Raw genomic sequence first — 25,753 nt, 5'->3', positions numbered from 1 at the left:
GTACTTGAATGAAAAAAAATGTTCACAGGGGGTACATCACTGAAAAAAAGGTTGAGAACCACTGCAATAAGAGATTAAAATTGCAAGGTTTCATTTATTCCAGCAATACAAATAAAACACCGCAAAAATGTGCATGGTTGTATCATATTTTCAAAAAAATTACTTTAAACAAATCGATAACAAAATTAAATACATATTTTCATGTATTATTTTTTTATCCGCCCTGTTCAGCAACTCAGATTAATAATATTGTTGATGTAAATCAGAGGTTCTCAACCTTTTTTCAGTGATGTACCCCCTGTGAACATTTTTTTCATTCAAGTGCCCCCTAATCAGAGCAAAGCATTTTTGGTTGAAAAAAAGAGATAAAGAAGTAAAATACAGCACTATGTCATCAGTTTCTAATTTATTAAATTGTATAACAGTGCAAAATATTGCTTATTTAGGAGTTTTGTGTAGAAGAGCACAGGATATACTGTATACCCTCAGCAAGTTTGAGTTTTCTGCTTTTGATTTACGTAAAATTATTTTGCAAATAATAATGCTTGAATGGGATAAGCAGTGTAGAAAATAAATTCAGCTCGTGGCGCAAAAGTGCAGAAAGCAGTGTCTTTAGGCAATAAATCCTTACTCTCTTAATGTTAGGCGACCACATTTTGATGTCTGTAAAAATAAACGTCGAGTAAAATTCCCCTCCGTGAGTGCGCTCATTTATTCTGAGCACCATAATGGCTTGTCTTACAAGTGGCAAAGTTTATCCAGCGGTTTAAACACTATATTGGTTTTGATAGTCCCACACCACACGCAAAGCCAGTTGAAGCTGTAAAACAATCAACGGGCGCCAATTACGAAGTTTTATGACGCTTTACGGTTAAACTCTGCACAAGAAGTGCGCGGTCGGTCAACATTTTTGAGAAGGTTGAGGTGCAATCATGTTATTTTTGCAACAGAAGCTGATTATTCTGTGTTTTTTATTTTTTAACAAAAGTCGTCCCATTATATAAAAGTATGTCTCACACGTCGCTTGACTTTTGTTAGGTTTTCGGTTTCAAATGAGGAGACTCGTCGTCTGTAAGGCCGTGTGATTAGCACAAAAAAATCTACCCTTGACATCCCTCTGGCTAATTTCAAAGTCCGTGCCTGCTAAGCGCATTGGGAAATGGACAACCTGACCTCGGCATCGGACGAAGCGTCAAAATCTGGGGTTTTTATTGGAAGGACTCTCGAAAAATGTGCATAATGTTCTCCATTTTCCTTCAAGTTGGTTTTTAACGCAGGGGTCAGCAACCCAAAACTTTGCAAGAGCCATATTGGACCAAAAATAGAAAAAAATTATGTGTCTAGAGCCGCAAAAAATAAAAAGCAACACGTGACATACAGAACTTTGCTCCAGAAGGTCTTATCTTTGTCCATGTGATGTCAGATGAAACAAAAATTTAGCTGTTTGGCCACAATACCCAGCAATATGTTTGGAGGAGAAAAGGTGAGGCCTTTAATCCCAGGAACACTATTCCTACCATCAAGCATGGTGGTGGTAGTATTATGCTCTGGGCCTGTTTTGCTGCCAATAGAACCGGTGCTTTACAGAGAGTAATTAGGACAATGAAAAAGGAGGATTACTTCCAAATTCTTCAGGACAACCTAAAATCCTCTGCCCGGAGGTCGGGTCTTGGGCACAGTTGGGTATTCCAACAGGACAATGACCCCAAAACACATGTCAAAAGTGGTAAAGGAATGGCTAAAACAGGCTAGAATTAAGGTTTTAGAATGGCCTTCCCAAAGTCCTGACTTAAAGGAGTGGACAATGCTGAAGAAACAAGTCCATGTCAGCAAACCTACAAATTTAGCTGAACTGCACCAATTTTGTCAAGAGGAGTGGTTCAAAAATTCAACCAAAAGCTTGTGGATGACTACCAAAAGCGCCTTATTGCAGTGAAACTTGCCAAGGGACATGTAAGCAAATATTAACATTGCTGTATGTATACTTTTGACCCAGCAGATTTGCTCACATTTTCAGTCGACCCATAATAAATTCATAAAAGAACCAAACTTCAAGAATGTTATTTGTGTGCTACAGTCACAAAAAAATAAGAGTTGTAGAATATTTTTGGAAACTCAAGACAGCTATGACATTATGTTCTTTACAACTGTATGTAAACTTTTGACCACGACTGTAGGTGTCTAAATTAGCTTTAATAGACTAGTTTCAAAATGACGCAAATCTTTGTTGACAGAAATGTTGAAATGTAATATTTATTCCACACATTTTTACAACAGAAGGTTCGATAGCTCCTGGAAATTACTAGCTTTTAATGGCCAAATGTATCGATGTGTGAGTCCAACTTAAAGGAAATGGCAGCTTGTCTTCTTCTAATAGATTTATTACAATCTTTGGCAAGCTAGGTAATATTTGCTGTTGTCTGGAACAACATGGCAAACAAACAACTATCATAAATGCAGCCAATATCACGTACCGATCATGTATCATGAGACATGCAAAACTAAATTATATACATAAGGGGATACAAGTGAAATATATTAAATGGGATCAAATTTACCTACAAATGAAGCATAATGATGCAATATGTACATACAGCTAGCCTAAATAGCATGTTAGCATTGGTTAGCTTGCAGTCATGCACTGACCAAATGTGCCTGATTAGCACTCCAAGAAGTCAATAACATCAAGAAAGCGCACCTTTCTGCATTCACGCACCGTATAAAACGTTTGGTGGACAAAATGAGACAAAGAAGGAGTGGCATAAAACACGTATTTCTGTGGCAGCATCGGAGAAAGTTGTAAATGAGACGAAGTGGCCTTGTGGTTAGAGTGTCCGCCCTGAGATCGGTAAGTCGTGAGTTCAAAGCCAAGCTGAGTCATACCAAAGACTATAAAAAATAGGACCCATTACCTCCCTGGCTGACACTCAGCATAAAGGGTTGGAATTGGGGTTTAAATCACCAAAAATTATTCCCGAGCGCAGCCACCGCTGCTGCTCACTGCTCCCCTCAGTGAGCAGTGAACAAGGGGTTGGGTCAAACGCAGAGAGAATTTTCACGACACCTACTGTGTGTGTGACTATTGGTGGTAACGGAGTGAAAGATTTCAAATGTAAACAAACTGTTGCGTCACCGTTCCCACTATGGTGAGTTCAAGAACTGCCGAAATTAGTAGGACAAAACAATGTTCACCAAATACTGTCATCAGTGAAGCATACACACAAACATATTAAAGGCCCACTGAAACCCACTACTACCGACCACGCAGTCTGATAGTTTATATATCAATGATGAAATATTAACATTGCAACACATGCCAATACGGCCTTTTTAGTTTACTAAATTGCAATTTTAAATTTCCCGCGGAGTGTCCTGTTGAAAACTTTGCGGTATGATGACTCCTATGATGACGGGTGCGTTTGACGTCTCAAGTTGTAGCGGACATCATTTTCCAGCCCAATCCAAGCTATAAGTGGTCTGCTTTAATCGAATAATTACACAGTATTCTGGACATCTGTGTTGCTGAATCTTTTGCAATTTGTTCAATTAATAATGGAGAAGTCAAAGTAGAAAGATGGAGGTGGGAAACTTTAGCCTTTAGCCACACAAACACACGGTGTTTCCTTGTTTAAAATTCCCGGAGGTGAAGCTTTACTATGGATCAGAGCGGTCAAGCGAACATTTATCCCGACTACATGTCAACCGGCAGTTTTCGGTGAGAAAATTGTGGTAATAAGTCGGCTCTTACCAGAGATCAGCGGAGCCTCTGTCCCGCTGCAGCTTTGTGACTTCCCTCAGAGACTCTGGCGTCAACGCACCCGTGGCCACACCCCTCCGACTTTCAGGTACTATTTAATCTCACTAAAACATTAGCAACACTATAGGCAGATAAGGGATTTTCTAGAATTATCCTGGTAAATGTGTCTAAAAACATCTGAATCGCTCCCACTGCAATCGCCTTTTTTTTTTCTAGTCCTTCACTCTAAATGTCCTCATCCACGAATCTTTCATCCTCGCTCTAATTAATGGGGAAATTGTCGCTTTCTCGGTCCGAATAGCTGTAGCTGCTGCTGCGTCTGATTGTAAACAATGTGAGGATGTGAGGAGCCCTACAACCCGTGACGTCAAGCGGACATCGGCTTCTCCTTCCGGTACAGGCAAGGCTTTTTTATTAGCGACCAAAAGTTGCAAACTTTATCGCCGATGTTCTCTACTAAATCCTTTCAGCAAAAATATGGCAATATTGCGAAATGATCAAGTATGACACATAGAATGGACCTGCTTTCCCCGTTTGAATAAGAAAATCTCATTTCAGTAGGCCTTTAAACAGTGGACTTTCTAACAATTGGGAAGGATTTTTGTCATGTTTGTCTTCAAACAAAAAACATACTAAAACCCGAACATCTTTTTCCATTTTTAATCCTTTTTTAAAAATGCTCCAGGGAGCCACTAGGGCGTCACCAAAGAGCCGCATGCAGGTTGCTGACCCCCGGTTTAACGTCTCTGAAATCCCTTCAGCCTATTTTCGACTCTTTTTATTCCAGACGCCCCGGTAAACAGAGGTATTATCTTGGATTACCATCTCCCTTTGCCACAATTTACCACGGAATATCAGTTCCTATGAAAACCTGGATGTATCTTTTTATATAATATCCACAGGCTTTACGGCGGACTAGCGCACTTGAATGAGGTCTTTTCTTTGGCCCGTTTGAAGTCTCACCTAAAGAGACTTCTGCCGGGTTTTTCTCCGAGGGCCGCGACCGTCTCATCGGGATTACCCAGGAATTTTTCAAGGTTTATGTTTGTTTACCGAGGGAAGTGCGGCGATACGGATCTGTGAACGTGTGTCTGTATGTGCGGTGGGAAGAATCGCTCTGTGGATTATGCCGTGCTGGGGCAAAATAATTAAATCCACAAAAAAACCTAATTGAATCTGGAAGATGAGGGCATGTGTGAGGGTATGCATGACGGTTGGAAGTCTGCAGTACATTATTCCTGACAATAGTATGGCTTTATTTCCTTAAAGGCTTTCCTACAGGGCATCAAGTAGAAAGTCCACAATGTCTGCTAAAGGGGACTGCAATGATTTTACTCCACATTCCACACACTTCCTTGTGGTCTAAAATCTACAACAGGAGAGTCAAAATTGTTTTTGCAGTTACTACTAATCATGTTAGGGGCCATCTTTATATTTTTCATTTTAAAAACCGTTAGGGCTCCCTTCAATTTTGGTGAATGTTAAAGGTCCCAAGGACCCAAAAAGGTCTCAATTATTGACGTTTTAAAAGGGAACGGCACTTTTTTGGGGGGAATTTTGCCGATCGTTCACAATATTTTATGCATTTTAACTTGTATATGAATGTTAAAAACCCAGCAGGCACAAGACATTAAAACAAAGTTGAGAGTTTGTTGAATTAGGTGCTGACTAGTGTTGAACTGGTATCAATATTTTGGTACCAGTACCAGTACAACAATTATTTCGATACGGTACGTTTCGATACTTTTCTAAATAAAGGGGACTACAAAAAATTGCATTATTGGCTTTATTTTAACAAAAAGTATATATACTAAAAAAAGATGTAAAATGTCCAACTGACTAATATATATTATATATAATAATCAGTCGGACATTTTACCTATATATATATATATATATATACACATACATACACATATACATATTTATACACACTTACATAGACTAATATATACATACATATACTAATATACACGTATATGTATATGTATATATACACACATACATATATAGATACATACATACATATATACACACATATATATATATACATATGTATATACATATATATGTATATACATATATATGCATATATCTACATATGTATATATACATATATATGTATATACATAAATATATATATACTGTATATATACAAATGTGGATACATATATATGTGTATATATACTGTATGTGTATATATATGTATGTGCATATATATGTGAATGTGTGTGTATATATATATATATATATATATATATGTGTGTGTATATATACTGTATGTGTATATATATGTGAATGTGTATATATATATATATATGTGTGTGTATATACGTATGTATATATGTGTATATATATATATATATATATATATATATATACACATAACGGGGCTTCACGGTGGAAGAGGGGTTAGTGCGTCTGCCTCACAATACGAAGTTCCTGCAGTCCTGGGTTCAAATCCAGGCTCGGGATCTTTCTGTGTGGAGTTTGCATGTTCTCCCCGTGAATGCGTGGGTTCCCTCCGGGTACTCCGGCTTCCTCCCACTTCCAAAGACATGCACCTGGGGATAGGTTGATTGGCAACACTAAATTGGCCCTAGTGTGTGAATGTGAGTGTGAATGTTGTCTGTCTATCTGTGTTGGCCCTGCGATGAGATAGCGACTTGTCCAGGGTGTACCCCGCCTTCCGCCCGATTGTAGCTGAGATAGGCGCCAGCGCCTCCCGCGACCCCAAAAGGGAATAAGCGGTAGAAAATGGATGGATATATATATATAAATACATATACACACACACACACATATATATATATATATATATATATATATATGTGAATATATACTGTATGTGTATGTATATATATGTGTGTGTGTGTATATGTGTACATTTATTTATTTATATATATATAAATACATATACACACACACACACATATATATATATATATGTGTATATATACTGTATGTGTATATATATATATGTGCATATATATGTGTATGTATATATATATGTATGTGTGTGTATATACGTGTGTCTATATGTGTATATTTATATACATATATATATAAATACATATACACACACACATTATATATATATATATATATATATATATATATATATATATAAATACATATACACACACATTATATATATATATATATATATATATATATATATATATATATATATATATATATATATATATATATATATATATATATATATGCCCACCGGCCCGCGGGATTAATTTGCTAATTATACAAATGAGCCGATATCTTGGAAGGAAAGAAACTGCTCTTCTAAATGTGTCCACTAGATGTCGCAACACCAATTTTTTGTATCTTTGGAGATGAAGCTACATATGCAAAAGAAATAAAGCACATGATGTTAGTGCACCAGTCGAGGAAAATGATCAAACCACATAAATAACATTCTGTAATTTGATTTTGATATTATTTTTTTATCTTGATAGATTGAAAATTAACACCAATGAGTTGACTGATGAATATTATAATTTTTTTTACTCAGAAAGTATAAATAACGACAAATAAAGATAGAATACAATTGACCGCAACATGCGAGTGTAAAAATAAAAACAACAACAAAATTATGATTTGGACCTTTTTCAGAATGTGCTTGTTCTATTTTTAAACAAAGAATAATATCCGAAGTTGTCCTTATTTTTAAAGGTATTGCGCCGTTATCCGGCCCACTTGGCAGTAGATTTTTCTCCATGTGGCCCCCGATCTAAAATGAGTTTGACACCCCTGCTATAGGCAAATACGGAGCTGGCAGCTACACAGCAGCTTAGCACACAATAGCACACAAGTTAGACATACATTATAAATGTCCCTAATTGAACAATACTTCAGTTTTAAACACCATGTTTATCGACATAAACAGATATCTAATAATAATCGTTGCATTTTAATTACGGATCCAAAATCTCCAAGGCAAAAGCCTATTAGAAAGTATCCAGTGAAAAACCTACTGTGTCTTTTGTTTACATTATGTCGAGTTCCATTGGTCTGGAGTGAATCCCCAACCCAAACAGATAATATAGCCAACCCTCAACAAATATATTGTTCTATATTCAAGTCAGCTGTGGGTGTGTCCTACCTGTACACTGTAGTCGGAGGGTAGTTGGCCATGTCATAGATGAGTCGGATGTGTCCTTGGTACAGTTCCAAAGCCAGGGGGTCGAGATCTTCCTTATAGAGCAAAACGCCATTGTCTTTGTCGGTCGCCACCTAAAAGGGCGAGGAGGAGACAGTTACAAATCACTTCTGACATCTCATGCATTATTCTGTCGGCTCGTCCTGGAATCGCCCACGTGTGACAGGACAAATCCCTCGACAACGCGACAGGGATCGAGCTAATTTGGGTCAATAATGGAATAAATCGGTCCAAATTAGGAGATAAAAAAAAGAAACAGTGCAATAACTCTCACTACAACTCGCTGTTGCGTTCATGAGAATTGTACATAAACGTTACCAAAGACAATCAACCCTGTACATAATGACACTGGCAGTATTTACAAAAACACTTTCAAATTTGTGGTATCTACTTTTTACTAGCAAAATCCGTGTCGTGGACAGAATTTTCCACCTTATAAACCCCAAAAATGGATTGCTCTTCATAAAAATAACTCCAAAATTTAACCCAACACTCGCAACTCATGAATTGGGTTAAACCAGCATTTTTGTGTGTGTGGACAGCAGTTATCAGGTTAAAGGCCTACTGAAACCCACTACACTGAAAAAAATAACTCATAAGATTTACTTAAAAAAAATATTGTAAGTATTTGCACACAAATGATTTAAGTAACATTTAATGCTGCAATATTAAGTGACACTCACTTGCCAGTATCAAGTAAATTCTATATAAATTCATATAACATAACAGCTGTGAAGATATAAAGTAACAGTTACTTAATTACATCCAAGTTTTAAGTTATATTTATTTAAACAAATTAAGGAAAGTCTGCTTGTTTTTTATTGGCAGGAACATCATTCTACTCAAAACTTTAAGTACATTTTATATACCATATTTCCTTGTATAGTCGTCGGAGTGCTAATTATTTTAAAACCTCTTCTCACTCCAACGCTTATCAATGGCGTGCAGGATAAAAAAATTAATGTGATCAAAAAGACTTTAATAAAACATTATTCTGTGGCCGCGGCACGGTGGTTGGGAACCACCGCTATTCAGCAGGCCCACTTTTACACCATTCTGTCGTGCAATCCATATTTGATCAATAGCCATACCGTTTACACTGACGGTTGTGATATAAACAAGTTTAACATTCTAACTAATATGCGCCACACTCTGTGAACCCACACCAAACACATTTCCGATAAACATCGACTCTGTAACAAATTATAAACGCAAGATAAGAATTACCCATAGTGCCACCTTGCAGTGCTCTGTGAAGTGATCCTATCAGCCGGAGCAGAGTCAGTCGGACAGAGCCTGTTGTGCTGTGCGCATGCGTTGTCGTGCATGCGTTTCAAAACACTAGATTTTCAGAGTAAAGTTTATGTAATATTTGTAGGTTTATGTACGTACAACTATTAAACATTTAAATAATATGAGGAAACATAAGTAAAACTTACTCTTAAGTAAAATGTTTAATTTTACTTAAAAAACTCTAGTTCTTACTGAATGTTGAAAATATTAGGTATAAATTATAACAGTTACTCTAATAGAGTTTACAGCTCCAAAAAGTCACTTTTTTCGGTGTACTACCGACCACGCAGTCTGATAGTTTATATATCAATGATGAAATATTAACATTGCAACACATGCCAATACGGCCTTTTTAGTTTACTAAATTACAACTTTAAATTTCCCGCAGAGTTTCTTGTTGAAAACGTCGCGGAATGATGACGCGTGTTTGTGACGTCTCGAGTTGGAGGGGACATATTAGCGCAGCACCACTTGCGGCTAAAAGTCGTCTCTTTTCATCGCGCAATTACACAGTTTTTGGACATCTGTGTTGCTGAATCTTTTGCAATTTGTTCAATTAATAATGGAGAAGTCAAAGTAAAAAGATGGGAGGTGGGAAGCTTTTAGCCTTTAGCCACACAAACACACAGTGTTTCCTTGTTTAAAATTCTCAGAGGTGAAGCTTTACTATGGATCAGAGCAGTCAACCAGCAGGTTTCGGTGAGAAAATTGTGGTAAAATGTCGCCTCTTACTATGGGGCGGCATAGCTCGGTTGTTAGAGTGGCCGTGCCAGCAACTTGAGGGTTGCAGGTTCGATTCCCGCTTGTGCCATCCTAATCACTGCCGTTGTGTCCTTGGGCAAGACACTTTACCCACCTGCTCCCAGTGCCACCCACACTGGTTTAAATGGAACTTAGATATTGGGTGTCACTATGTAAAGCGCTTTGAGTCACTTGAGAAAAGCGCTATATAAATATAATTCACTTCACTTAGTGGAGATCAGCGGAGCTTGTGCCGTCCATGCAGCTGCGTGACTTCCCTCAGACACTGGCGTCACCACACTCGTGGACACACCCCTCCGACTATCAGGTACTATTTAACTCACTAAAACACTAGCAACACAATAGAACAGGGGTGCCCATTACGTCGATCGCGATCGACTGGTCGATCTCGGAGGGTGTGTCAGTCGATCTCAAGCCAGGCATTAAAAAATAGACATAAAAATGAGCAATCATCAATCATACCAAGACTTCACTTTCGTCAGTTGTTTGACATTCTCGGCACCCGAGGATCTTGTGAGATGACGCTGGCTGCTGCAAGCTCATATTTAAGAAAAAAATCACTAACAGGGCGGACGCAGAGAAACACATTTTATTTCTAGAGACTCCGTACCTACTGTCAAAACTCTAAAGACCGACAGCACAGTTCCTGTCTTCACCATAAAAGACCTGTTTCATCCTGCCTGTGCTAACAAAATAAGAGTCTCAGAAAGCTAGCAAGCTACGGAGTTTGATGCCAATGTATTTCTCCCCCGCCCTCAGCGACCGCTTTCTCACTTGCTTGCCCACCCGCACTCTCACTGACGTCACTCACCTGCTGCCAGACATTAAAGGGCCACACACATATGCTACTCTCATAACAAAGTGTTTAAAAAGGAGTATGCAAGTTGGACAAATGAGATGCCAAATCCAACCACTTTCATGTGGTATTGGACAGAAAGGAGGACTTTTTTTTCCCTCCATTTGAAAATGCGGACGTTATCAGCACCACTGTCTAATTCCAATCAATGCAAGTCATCAGAATCAAATACACCAACTTATATTCTTGTCTTCATGAAAGAAAGGAATCTATGTGTGTTAAACATGCTTGTATTATCATTAAACACCATTATCTTGTCAACAAAAATGTCTCTTTCACATATAAATAAATATAAATTATAGATAGGAATGAGGTAGATCTCCTCGACTTGGTCAATTGAAAAGTAGCTCGCCTGTAGAAAAAGTGTGAGCGCCCCTGCAATAGAAAGATAAGGGATTTCCCAGAATGAACCTAGTAAATGTGTCTAAAAACATCTGAATCGGTCCAAATGCGATCGCCTTTTTTTTTTTTTTTTAACTTAATATTTTTTATTTAATTTTTTTCTACTCCTTCTCTATCAATATCCTTAGCCACAAATCTTTCATACTCGCTCAAATTAATGGGGAAATTGTCGCTTTCTCGGTCCGAATAGCTCTTTTTGTTGGAGGCTCCCATTAAAAACAATGTGAGGATGTGAGGAGCCATCAACGGGTGACGTCATCGTCGGCTTTTCTGTTAGCGACCAAAAGTAGCGAACTTTATCGTCGATGTTCTCTACTAAATCCTTTCAGCAAAAATATGGCAATATCGCGAAATGATCGAGTATGACACATAGAATGGACCTGCTATCCCCGTTTGAATAAGAAAATCTCATTTCAGTAGGCCTTTAAAATGGACATTTTCTCATTTAACCACGCAGGGACCAAAAAAAAAAGAGAAAGAAAGGTGCTGATGACTTCTGAATACAGCAGCAAGGTCACGCCCCACACTACATGTTGCCGCGGGGGCAGCGCCACTTAACACTGCAGCTTTAAACGCAGCTCAGCCTGCTAACAAGATGCTAAAAAGGAGAGCGAGAGACGATACGGAGAATAACCAGAAAATGTGTTAAAAAGGAGAACAAGTACAGAGTGATTTATGAAGCGCTGTCATTTTTTTTCCCCCACTTTCCTCTGACTGGAGGCCTCCGGGTGCACTTTTAACAGCTTTGGCATTGAAAAGTGCAAAGCCGCTGGCGGGAAAAGGCAGACGCGTGCGGCGCTCACATTCACACAGGTGTGAAACATCTGCGACCTGCTTTTATTGCTTCTGTCTGCTTCGCTCAGGCGGCCATCTTTGACTGTTAGAAGTCCACCAGCATCCGCGGCGGACATCTGTTGCAGGCGGAGAAACACGTCTGCTGCAACTCCGCGGGCTCAACTTAAGAGATTGATATTTTCCACGGTATATTTCACAACTTAAAAAAAAAAATCTATGAGCACACCAGCACCACTTTTTGTGAAAACTCCATTTATGGTGTGTCGGTTCACAAAAAAGTAGTAAATATTAAAGTGTCAAAAAGCTTTTCTACTTCTGAACAGCTGCACAAAAATAAGGGAAAATATTAAAAAAATATGCACGCCGTCTAGGACCATGAATCTTTGGGTACCACAATATTCGATTCGATTTAATTTGATTCTTAATTCAAAATCAATATTTTTTAAATACCATTGGGTGCCAGTTCTATGATTACCTACATTCCTCCATGAAATAAACAAACAGCTCTGATATATTTTTGTCTTGCTTAAAATAAAACTGGTATGTTTAGTAAAATTTTACTAAATAATAAAGACAAATAAGGCAACAAAAAAGTATCCAACACTTTAGATTCATGATGCCCCAACTATTGTATTTTACGGACTATTTATAAGGCGCATTTGAAATATATATATTTTTTTCCTCAAAACTCCTTATAACCCAGTGCGCCTAATGTAAGGAATAATTCTAGTTTTGCTTACCGACCTCGAAGCAATTTTATTTGGTACATGGTGTAATGATATGTGTGGCCAGTAGATGGCAGTCAAACATAAGAGATGTGTGTAGACTGTAATATGACGGCAATATGACTCAAGTAAACTCAAGTATACCAACATTTCCAACATTTTATATGTTTCATTGAAAATATAGAACAATACAAATGGCGCTCAAAAATCTATCAAAATGTTTTAGTACGGCTTTGGTAAGCTGTGAAGCAGCACCGCTTGATGGATTGTACTGTGCTTCTACATAGGAGTATTATTATGGTGTGTGTATAAGGTAAGACATGTTATCTGGCGTTTTGTTTCGCAATATTATGCAAAAGCAACTTTTATTACCTACTGGTACCTGCTGATCTGTATTTGGGATCTGAATCCGTCTTGAAAATTTGCCCGACTGCCTTTGTAGTCCGTACCGTCAACGTAGTCGATAAGCTACTTCTATTTCTCTATCTTCTTGTTATGGGACATTCATCCTCTACTGTTGCCATTTGTAATATAAATTAGTGTAAAGTTCTGACTTATATCTGTCAGTTAACTCGCCATGAAAGCACTAAAACATACCGGTATAGTGAGTTTACATTATTCACCCAAAAACTTTAGTTATTAGAGAGTTCTGGTCGGACGGTTTTTCACGGGTGTTGTTGTTTCCGGATGAGATGCTGCTCCGTTATTGATTGAAGTAAAGTCTGAATGTCAATAAAAAAGTTATGCCATCTTTTGACACTTCTTCCACTCCCGTCCTTGCACGCTACACCACTACAACAAAGATAACGGGGAGAAGACGCTGCCGAAGTTGAGCCACGTAAATAAGACCACCCACAAAACTGCGCATCCGGAAGCGACTGTCAGAAAGCGGCTTGAAGATGATCTGTAAAACATCATCTATGCAAAATTTTGACCAAAGAACCACCATTACATGTTATGTAGACCACAAGGAAGTGGTTTACATTTAGAAAAAAAGGTGCGCCTTGTATATTAAAAACAGCGAAAATAGACCATTCATCGGCAGTGCGCCTTATAATCCGGTGAGCCCTACGTTCCGGAAAACACGGTAGGGCCCCAAAAAAAAATCACAGCCCAAGAAGGTGTGCTTTTTAAAAATATTTTCAAATTATTTGTGAAGCAATCTGAAATAGAAAAGTTATTTTACACATTTAAATGTTTCGACAAAATTGTTGACATTTTTAAAGTAAATGTTTGATTTTTTTCTAAATAAGAATTGTTCCAAAATTATTTATTTATTAAAACATATGATTTTTGACACCCGTAACACCTTCAGTGCTGCCTGTGTTATTATTTTTTAGACAAAAAACACCACATGGTGGCGCTGTTAAAACCCTACAGAGACACCAAATGGTGATCTCGCTAAAGCTCAAATTTGGATCGACTTGAAATTTCTCATACACACCTTACAAACCACTCATTGTAACTTTAGGGTGTTGAGCCGAATCGTCAGCAAAATTGGAAAAAAAACCACACTCTAAAAACCCATCCATCCATCCATTTTCTACCGCTTATTCCCTTCCGGGGTCGCGGGGGGCGCTGGCGCCTATCTCAGCTACAATCGGGCGGAAGGCGGGGTACACCCTGGACAAGTCGCCACCTCATCGCAGGGCCAAACTGTGTTTAAGTAGTTACCCAGAAACTGGGTGACTACTGGACCAAACCAATGCTGGGTTAATTTAACCAAATGGGTTATGTATTCAACCCAAATGCTGGGTCATTTTAACTGCAATCCGGTTATTTTCAGTTTTTTGGAGTCCAAATGTCGTAATGACTTATGACTCAACAGTCAGAGGTTAGTATTGCAACTTGTAGTTTTTTAAGATGTTGAACCAAACCAACGCTGGGTTAATTTAACCCAGTTACATGGGTTATATATTCAACCCAAATGCTGGGTCATTTTAACTGCAATGCTGGGTCGATTCTACCAAAGAACTTGGTTATTTTCATTTTTTTGGAGTCCAAATGTCACAATAATTCATGACTCCAACAGGCAGAGGTTAGTATTGCAACTTGTAGTTTTTTTTTTAACTGCAATGCTTGGTCAACTCTACAAAATAACGTGGTTATTTTCAGTTTTTTGGAGTCCAAATGTCGCACGGATCTATGACAGATCAGTATTGCAGCTTGTAGTTTTTTAAGATGCTGGACCAAATCAACGCTGGGTTACTTTAACCCAGCTAGATGGGTTATATATTCAACCCCAATGCTGGGTTATTTTAACTGCATTCTACTACATAACTTGGTTATTTTCAGTTTTTTGGAGTCCAAATGTCACAATGATTCATGACCCCAACAGGCAGAGGTTAGTATTACAACTTTTAGTTTTTAATATACTGGACCAAACCAACACTGGGTTAATTTAACCCAGCTCGATGGGCTATATATTCAACCCAAATGCTGGGCCATTTTAACTGCAATGCTTAGTCAATTTTACCAAATAACTTGGTTAATTTAAGTTTTTTGGCGTCCAAATGTTGTAATAATTTATGAGTGATCAGTATTGCAACTTGTAGTTTTTTAAGATGCTGGACCAAACCAACAGTGGGTTTATTTAACCAGGCTAGATGGGTTATATATTCAACCCAAATGCTGGGTCGTTTTAACCGCAATGCAGGGTCGATTCTACCAAATAACTTGGTTATTTTCAGTTTTTTGGAGTCCAAATGTCGTAATGATTTATGAGGGATCAGTGTTGCAACTTGTAGTTTTTTAAGATGCTGGACCAAATCAACACTGGGTTACTTTAACCCAGCTAGATGGGTTGTATATTCAACCCACATGCTAGGTCATTTGAACTGCAATGCTGGGTCGATTCTACCAAATAACTTGGTTATTTTCATTTTTTTGGAGTCCAAATGTCGTAATGATATATGAGAGGTCAGTATTGCAACCTGTAGTTTTTTTAAGATGCTGGACCAAACCAACACTAGGTTAATTTAACCCAGCTAGATTGGCTATGTATTCAACCTAAATACTGGGTCATTTTAATTGCAATGCTTGGTCAATTTTACCAAATTAATTTCAGTTTTTTGGAGTCCAAATGTCATAATGATTTATGACTCCAACAGGCGGAGGTCAGTATTGCAACTTGTAGTTTTTTAAGATGCTGCGTTATTGGTTGGGTCACAAAAACTCCTTAGAAATAACCCAGAAATGACTCAACAGACTCAAGCCAGCATTTGTTAGTGTGCACGGCACACAGGCAGGACTTGGCAACTAATTGCCAGTCAGTGTAGTGAAATTTCAAACTCATACATAAAAAATCAACCTGAGTATAATTTTGCTTCAATCCTCACAAAAATATCGTGGTCATGATGTCAAAAAGGTGTGTCGTACCTGGAAGGAAATATGCGCCGTAGGGTGGAACTTAGTGGCCAGAAGCTCCACGTACGCCTCCCGCCCCAGGAAATGGACAGTGGCCATCTTGTCGCACTTGTTGCCGTAGAAACCGGGCATGCAGCGGCAGACGGGCTCGCCGGCCATCAGCAGGCACTGGGCGTCGTTTTGGCAGTCGGTCTGGTCACAGGGGCTGGTCTGCTGCAAGATCATGGGCGGGGGGTTCTCGCAGAAAAGACCGCTGCAGGACGAGAAGGTCATCATTCATTTACATGAATGGGAGGTTTGCTGCATGTTTGCTATTACAAACACACTATGCATAATGCATGTGAAGATATCTGTATATATATATATATATATATATATATATATATATATATATATATATATATATTTCTTTTTAAGGGTTTGCATTTTTAGAAAACCATGTACTGTAATTAACTGACAATACCTTTTTATGGTGTGAATGCTCCTAAGCATTCACACATATGGTTTCTCAGAATTCCAGGTTTTCCGGCACATTTTTCCCATTCAAAATGAATTGGCCATTTTTCAAACTTCCACCATTTCCACACTTTTCAACCGATTCAAACCAATTACACCATTCTGGAAAAGTAAACTTCACTTTTTCCAAGTTAAAAAAAAATTCCAGGATTTTCCAGAATTTCTGGTTTTCCAAAGCCCTATTTCCACCCTTATATTCTGGCGACAACTCCTTCAACATTTTTCAACGCATTTCAATCGTTCCACCGTCAAACCATTTCTCAAAATCAGGACGTAACACAAAGTCGTTTTTAGAACTGGAAAAATTCCCGGATTTCCGGAAATTCCGTAATACCATTTCTCAATTCAACATGTTACTCCAACATTTTTCCACCGATTTGAACAATTTCAACACCAACCATTTCAACGCATTTAGACCATTCAATTTTTTTTTACCATTTTCAAAAAATGTTTCGTTTTTTCCAAAATTCCCAATTTTTTCTGAAATTCCCTTTGAAATCAATTGAACATTCTTCAAAGTTCCACAATTCCCACATTTTTCATCTAATTCAAACTGTTCCAAAGTCTAAATATTCAGTCTGCTTTACTTAAAAAATTCTAAAAAGAAATTCCCGGATTTCAAATAATTCCTTTTTTTTGTCATTTTCCCCATTCAAAATTAATTGGCCATTTTTCAAACTTCCACAATTCCCAAATTTTTCAACCCATTCAAACCAACCTTTAACACATTCCACCATTCTGAAAATTCAAACTACTTTTTTTCTAAGTAAAAAAAAATCAGGATTGTGGATTTGAGTTTATACCACAATGGATACATGGATGATACAGCAGAGGATTGAGAGGATGTCATGTGGTCAGATGAAACCAAAATAGAACTTTTTGGTATAAACTCAACTCGTCGTATTTGGAGGAAGAAGAATACTGAGTTGCATCCCAAGAACACCAGACCTACTGTGAAGCATGGGGGTGGAAACATCATGCTCTGAGGCTGTTTTTCTGCTAAGGGGACAGGACGATTGATCCGTGTTAAGGAAAGAATGAATGGGGCCATGTATCGTGAAATTTTGAGCCAAAACCTCCTTCCATCAGTGAGAGCTTTGAATGGTTGACCAAATTCCTATTTTCCACCATAATTTACAAATAAATTATTTAAAATTCCTACAATGGGAATTCCGGGATATTTTTTTCACATTCTGTCTCTCACAGTTGAAGTGTACCTATGATGAAAATTACAGACCTCTGTCATCATTTTAAGTGGGAGAACTTGCACAATCGGTGGCTGACTAACTACTTTTTTGCCCCACTGTATATGTGACTTATGCTAATAATTAATATTCTATTTCTGTTTTGTTTTTGTAAGGACGATTAGCCTAAAAACACCAAAATAAAATAAATACAAATAACTAATAAAGATAAAAACAAAATACATAAATAATAATAAAGTAATGACTACATTTAAATAATACAATTTGAATATTTATAAGGATGCCCCATCTAAAACCCCTTGTTTTTGTTGTTGCTCCAATTAAATCAGGAACGATGCTGCATTCAAGTTTCCTGCTATAAACGAACATTACATGTTACACATTTACGTCTAAAAGCCGTACAAACTGCCACATATTCCGGTTTAAAAATCACCAAAAAGCTTGTTTTCGCCTCTGCTGCAATCAAACACAGTGTGCATCTGTCACATGCACACAGGCAGGTGGTCAAGCGGCTCCAACGCCATCTGTATCTCCCCCCCACCGTGTGTGTGCGTGCGTGTGTGTGTGTGTGTGTGTGTGTGTGTGTGTATGTAACCAGCGCTCGTGTCGCCCCCAGTGTGATTTTTTTTTCCCCGCCTCTTCAAATGAGACGTGACCTCACCTGAAGCCCTCCTTGCAGATGCAGGTGTAGCCGTTGACGGCGTCCACGCACTCTGCGCCATGTTGGCACTTGTTCTCCAGACAGTCGTTGTAGTCGTGCTCGCAGTAGTGGCCCACGTACCCTGGCAGACACTCACACCTGCAGGAAAAGAAAAAAAAAAAAGTCTGCATTATTGCGTGTGTGATAGTAAATATAAGCCTTTTTAAACATCATCAGCTTAAAATAGCACAATGTGGCACAACGGGGGTACTTGGTGTTAAAAAAACCTTTGCTCTAATGTGATTTGATATTTATTCTAATATTTAAATACAGTATTTGCGTATCTTACTGAGGATCAAGTGTTCCCAAAAAGAAGACAAACAACCAAAGAAGGTTTTCAAGCTCTGGCTTCTCCTTGGAATTACTACTTGCCAAAAACTGTGCTGTACTGCATTTGTTTACAGAGTAGATGCGTGATGATATCACGAGGCAGATACATGTACCACATCCCTGATACAAATACATGCACGGTACTGTTACACCAGCAGTAAAGCTGGTGGCCACATGGAGGAAAATCTAGTCCCAAAGGGAATCATGACATAATGACTTAAAAATAAAGACAACTTGAAAATTGTTTTCTTTGTCTTACTTTGGCCAAAAATAGAACAACCATATTCTGAAAATATACACATTACAAATAATCCTCTTGGCAAAACACTTCGTCACAAGTGCGTTCTGAGGAAAAAAAGAAGTGCATTTTCAAGAACACAATGAAGAACACAATGAACTTACAGTAGACTTTGTCTCAGTGTTTTTACAAGGCCATTAAACTGTTAAGCATGCCTATGTTTAAGACGTGTTTGAAAAAAAGGTGGTTCCTCCAACCGCCACATTGGTGACATCCGCAACTGCCACAACACATTCATTTTTCATCATTCCAACATTACACTACAATATAAACAAAACAATCTTGAAAATTGCACTATAGCTGAAATCAAGGTAAGATAACTAAAAACGTAACCAATGTGAACATGATTTAAGCATGATTTAAAATGTAGAACACTTTTTTTTTTTTTTTTACAGTGGAGTTCAGGATGCGCAGCGCTACATGAAACTCTAACTACAAAGATGATAGTCATGTTGACCTAAGTCTTTGCATCTTACTGTTTGGTTATTTTATCCGTTGAGCGGATCATTTACAATGAAAGAAAGTTTTGTGCGTGGATACAGCATCAGTCTGCTGCCAGCCACAACAGGAGCGGTTGATCGCTTGCGCCTGCGCTGAGTGGAGTAGCGGCAGCCAATCCAGAGGGCGCTTAAAGTCACCTAACACTTCATCGCTAAACAGTGTCATGTGTGACGTAGGGTTGTACGGTATACCGGTGCTAGTATAGTACCACGATACTAATGAATCATATTCGGTACTATACCGCCTCTCCCACCCGTCGTGCCATGCAGACAGCGCACAAAATGTGTAGGCAGACAAAAAACGGATCAAATTTTGGCTCAAAAACTAAAATTAAAGGTGAAGGAATCAAAATATTGGGTATGGTTAAAGTGGTCTATAGTTGACGAAGACAAGACAAGATTTCAATATGTCCAAATATTAACCTTCAAGGCATATATCTTAACTTTGAACACACTACACACAAGTGAATGAAGGGCATACTTACTCAACAGTCATACATGTATTGATTGATAATGCCACCCTTGATCTAAGGGTGGCATTATGAATGACGCCAACACTGTCATAAATCCGAGCCATATAGTAAAAGCACACTAAACAACAATGACAAACACATTTTAGGAGAATGTTTGCACCGCAACAAAACATAACACTACAAAAAAAAATCCCAGAAATCCCTGCAGCACCAACTTGTCAGAGTTATTTGGTGACGAACCCCAAGATGCAGAGATGGAGGCAGGCATTGAATAAGGAAACAAGGTTTTCATATAAAATACTAGAACAAAACCAAACAAAGGGTACAAACACAAAGCGCGCACGAGGCGGATTACAAACTAAGGGAGCTATAATGGGAGCTGGAAAACAAAAATGAACTTAGCATGGAAGCTAGCAAAAAAAAAAACGAGAACAGAAGTCGTTACGTTATATCAAGACAAAATGGAAGCAGGGAACAAAAAACAGTAAGCTAAAAACATCTAACAAAATATAGCTTACTGCTATGCTGCAAAGAAACGACACGACAGGTAGCAACGACACAAGAGCGACATCGACAATTCACGACATGACAGGTAGCAACGAAAAGAGTGACATCGACATTTCAATAATCCAGCCGTGACTGGATGGGAAGACAGGTCTAAATAGGGGCGGACTGATTGACACCAGGTGTGGCCAGGTGCCAATCAGCCGCAGCTGAGGGGGAACACAGCACTCAGGGAGAAAGACAGGAAACCAACAAAATAAGAGTGCTGACAGGAACGAAGGACAGGAAATACTAAACACAGAGGAAAAACTAAAACACAAACAGACTGTCAGTGGCAAGGCTGACACAACTCTTCCGGGACGCTACAATATAAACAAAGGCCATTGGTGGATTTACACCTAACATCCACTGTAATGATACCAAGTACAGGAGCGTATCTAGTCAATACTACTATGGTTACATTGCTATTGTTTAGCATCACAAAATCTTACTTCGTTTTTTTTTTTTTTATATTATGTTTATAAACTCAGGAAATATGTCGCTGGACACATGAGGACTTTGAATATGACCAATGTATGATCCTGTAACTACTTGGTGTCGGATTGATATCAAATGTAAAGTATCAAATAACAGAAGAATAAGTGATTATTATATTTTAACAGAAGTGTAGATAGAACATGTTTAAAGAGAATATAACCAGATATTACCGGTAAATGAACAAGTAGATTAATAATTAATTTTTACAGTTTGTCTGTCCCTCATATTGTTGACAACATAATAGAATAAATGACACAATATGTTACTGCATATGTAAGCAGCTAAATTAGGAACCTTTGTTTATTTATTTAATACAAGCACACAAGTTGTCTTGTATGTTTACTATTTCATTTAATGACAAACTTGCAATAAGAAACATATGTTTAATGTACCCTAACATTTTTTGTTAGAATTAAGCCAATAATGCCATTTTTTGTGGTGCCCTTTATTTAGAAAAGTACCAAAAAGTACCAATATTGATATCAAGACGACACTAGTGTGACGTGGGTCACACTTGAATTGCTATTGCGACATCCAGTGGACACATTTGGAACAGCAGTATCTTTCATTTTAAAAATTGCGGCTCATTTTAATACATTGCAAATTCATCTTGCTTTAAAGGCCTACTGAAACCCACTACTACCGACCACGCAGTCTGATAGTTTATATATCAATGATGAAATATTAACATTGCAACACATGCCAATACGGCCTTTTTAGTTTACTAAATTGCAATTTCAAATTTCGCACCGAAGTATCCTGCTTAAACATCTCGGTATGATGACCCGTGCGAGTGACGTCACGCATTGTAGAGGACAATTTGTTCCAGCACCGTTGTCAGCTATAAGTCGTCTGTTTTCATCGCATAAGTCCACAGTATTCTGGACATTTGTGTTGCTGAATCTTTTGAAATTTGTTCAATGAATAATGGAGACATCAAAGAAGAAAGCTGTAGGTGGGCAGCGGTGTATTGCGGCCGCCTATAGCAACACAAACACAGCCGGTGTTTCATTGTTTACATTCCCGAAAGATGAAGGTGAAGCTTTACTATGGAACAGAGATAACAAGCGAACACGGTTGGGGATTGGACCACACACACAAAGTACAGTGTATTATGCAGCGATCATTTTGAAAGGTCGTGTTTCGAAGAGGGTCCCTTGCATCGCCACCACCTGTCGACTGGTGCTGAAGAAAGGTGCGGGGCCGACCTTCACGTTGTACAGGTACGACCATATAATCTCACTAAAACACTAGTAACACAATAAGCAGATAAGGGATTTTCCAGAATTATCCTAGTAAATTTGTCTATTAACATCTGAATCGCTCCCACTGTATAGTCTTTTTTTCCTAGTCCTTCACTCTCACTTTCCTCATCCACAAATCGTTCATCCTCGCTCAAATTAATGGGGAAATCGTCGCTTTCTCGGTCCGAATCGCTCTCGCTGCTGGTGGCTATGAATATAAACAATGTGAGGATGTCAGGAGCTCCACCACCCGTGACGTCACGCGCACATCGCCTGCTACTTCCGGTACAGGCAAGGCTTTTTTATCAGCACCAAAAGTTGCAAACTTTATCGTCGATGTTCTCTACTAAATAATTTCAGCAAAAATATGTCAATATCGCGAAATGATCAAGTATGACACATAGAATGGACCTGCTATCCCCGTTTGAATAAGAAAACCTCATTTCAGTAGGCCTTTAAGGTTACAAAGCTTATTTATTTGAACTTTGATGCAAGTGTCGACTTTGACTCAAGGATGAATTTTTGGACCATCAAAAGTAAACCTTGACTTTGAAAGTTGTGTTTTTTTTAGGCCAAGGGAGTCGCTCACCTGTAACTGCGGCCGACGTGGACGCACTTTGAATCATGCTGACAGGGGTCAAAGCCGAGGAGGCAGGGGTCAAACACCTCCTCGCACAGGTCGCCTGGTGACGGCCAGAAGACAGAGATGACATGTTACTCCACGGATGACAAACAATACACAGACAAAACATTTGCAGCGGTAATGTGACGAAATTAAAGCCGCCGCCGCGTCCAACATTTAGAATCCACGAGTCAATATGAAAGCAGGTCGTAAAAGACGGAAAAGTCTTGATTAACGTGCCTCTCTATCTTGTCAGAGGCCCTTAAAAGACACGTCTTCATTCTGGGCTCGCTTTAATCTAATCCTTACGCCCTCAACTCCCACCAGGTCTGTCTCCAGCAGCCCTTTTCCCAAGACCTTCGTAAATTACAGCAGGAAACAAACATCTGCAACCCTCCATAGGATTATACAAAAAAAAAAAAAAAAGTCAGGTCATCTAATTCAGTGTTTTTCAACCACTGTGCCGCGGCACACTAGTGGGGAGGTTATCTAATTTCACATATTTGTGATGAAAACATTTTTTTGCAAACCAGTAATTATAGTCTCCAAATTATGTTGTTGTTTTTGAGTGTCGGTGCTGTCTAGAGTCGTGTAATACTCTTCCATGTCAGTAGGTGGCAGGCGGTAGCTAATTGCTTTGTAGATGCAGGTAAAAAGGTGTCTTATGCTTAAACCAAAAATAAACAAAAGGTGAGTGCCCTCAAGAAAAGGCTTTGCAGCTTAGGGAAGGCTATGCAGAACGAAACTAAAACTGAACTGGCTGCGAAGTAAACAAAAACAGAATGCTGGACGACAGCAAAAACTTACTGTGGAGCAAAGACCGCGTCCACAATGTAAATCCGAACATGACATGACAATCAACAATGTCCCCACAAAGACGGATAAAAACAAGTGAAATAACCTTGATTGCTAAAACGAAGTAGATGCGGGAAATATCGCTCAAAGGAGGACATGAAACTGCAACAGGAAAATACCAAAAAAATGCAAAAAGCTAAAACACTACACACAGGAAAACAGCAAAAAACTCCAAATAAGTCATGGCATGATGTGACAGTAGACCTACTTTGAGACAAGAGCTATATGGAGGCATGCTTGGTTATGCTTTAAAGTCCATCCATCCATTTACCACCGCTTATTCCCTTTGGAGCCTCGGGGGGCGCTGGTGCCTATCTCAGCTACAATCATTTACAACAATTGCGACAATTACTTTTTGGGGCGGCATAGCTCGGTTGGTAGAGTGGCCGTGCCAGTAACTTGAGGGTTGCAGGTTCGATTCCCGCTTCCGCCATCCTAGTCACTGCCCTTGTGTCCTTGGGCAAGACACTTTACCCACTTGCTCCCAGTGCCACCCGCACTGGTTTAAATGTAACTTAGATATTGGGTTTCACTATGTAAAGCGCTTTGAGTCACTCGAGAAAAAGCGCTATATAAATATAATTCACTTCATTTCACTTCACTTTTAACTGTCAACTGAGTTGATGATTTATGCCGGTGGTGTGCCTCCGGATTTTTTCAACGCAAAAAACGTGCCTTGACTCAAAAAAGGTTGAAAAACACTGTTCTAATCGACCAGAGTGGTGTATTAGTGTGTAATTAATGGCAATGATTTGGGAAGCTCAGGAGAGAAACACGGTATTATGAAAATGTAAATCCTATTTAATGTTTTCCTACCAATTGCAAACTGCTTTAATGTACCATAGGCAGCAATAACTCAGAGGAAGAGGCTTTGCAGAGTCGCTAAGTTTTGATGAGAAGAAGAGGTGTCAGATAACATGTCTCGAGGTTTTTACCAGAGATGTCCGATAATAGCTTTTTTTGCCAATATCCGATATTGTCCAATATTACATTAAATACAGACACCGATATCAACCGATACCGATATATACAGTCGTGGAATTACCACATTATTATGCCTAATTTTGTTGTGCATTAAACCAGTGGTCCCCAACCTTTTGATAATTTGTCCTGCGGCCCGGGGGATTGTTTTTTTTTATTATTTTTTTTATTTTATTTTATTTTTTATTAATTTATTAATCAATCCAACATAACAATACATGATAATGCAATCAAATTCCAAAACCAAACCCGACCCAGCAACATTCAGAATAGCAATAAACAGAGCGATTGAGGACACACAAACATGACACGGTACAATCTAAAAGTAGTGAAACAAAAATGAATATTATCAATATTAGTAACAATTTCAAAATAGCAGTGATTAAAAATCCCTCATTAATATTATCATTAAAAACGTTAATACAAAAAATTATTTTAAAAAATGAACAATGCATCGCATCTCATAAGCTTGATAACACACTGTGTCCAATATTTTACACAAAGATATAATAAGTCATATTTTGGTTCATTTAATACTTGAAACAAATTTCAATAATGGATCCCATATTCCAATATATGACTCATTATTATCTAAACTAAATGCAGTTTTTTCTACTGATATCATCTCCATAGCTTGTGTATACTAGTCAGTTTTTACGAGAGATGTCCAATAATAGCTTTTTTTGCCGATATCCGATATTGTCCAATATTACATTAAATACAGACACCGATATCAACCGATACCGATACATACAGTCGTGGAATTAACGCATTATTATGCCTAATTTTCTTGTAATGCCCCGCTGAATGCATTAAATCAGTGGTCCCCAACCTTTTTGTAGCTGCGGACCG

At 38.4% G+C, this 25,753-nt stretch overlaps 1 protein-coding gene across 4 annotated transcripts in view; it reads right to left on the bottom strand.

Moving 5' to 3' along the window:
• The window catches only part of slit3 (slit homolog 3 (Drosophila)), a 601,438-nt gene that overhangs the window by 36,437 nt on the left and 539,248 nt on the right, over positions 1–25,753 (bottom strand). For all 4 annotated transcript variants that reach the window (XM_061891595.1, XM_061891594.1, XM_061891593.1 and 1 more), the window contains 4 exons: positions 23,033–23,126; positions 18,519–18,656; positions 16,149–16,389; positions 7,881–8,011 (listed from right to left, as the gene is read on the bottom strand). In XM_061891595.1, the coding sequence (XP_061747579.1) occupies positions 7,881–8,011; positions 16,149–16,389; positions 18,519–18,656; positions 23,033–23,126 (604 nt within the window). The remainder of the gene's footprint in view (positions 1–7,880; positions 8,012–16,148; positions 16,390–18,518; positions 18,657–23,032; positions 23,127–25,753) is intronic.

This window comes from Nerophis ophidion, linkage group LG29, assembly GCF_033978795.1.
Source record: "Nerophis ophidion isolate RoL-2023_Sa linkage group LG29, RoL_Noph_v1.0, whole genome shotgun sequence".
NCBI classification, from domain to species: Eukaryota; Metazoa; Chordata; class Actinopteri; order Syngnathiformes; family Syngnathidae; genus Nerophis; species Nerophis ophidion.
The sequence above is the reverse complement of the archived record's forward strand: the minus strand, read 5'-3'. Positions and strand labels throughout refer to the sequence as shown.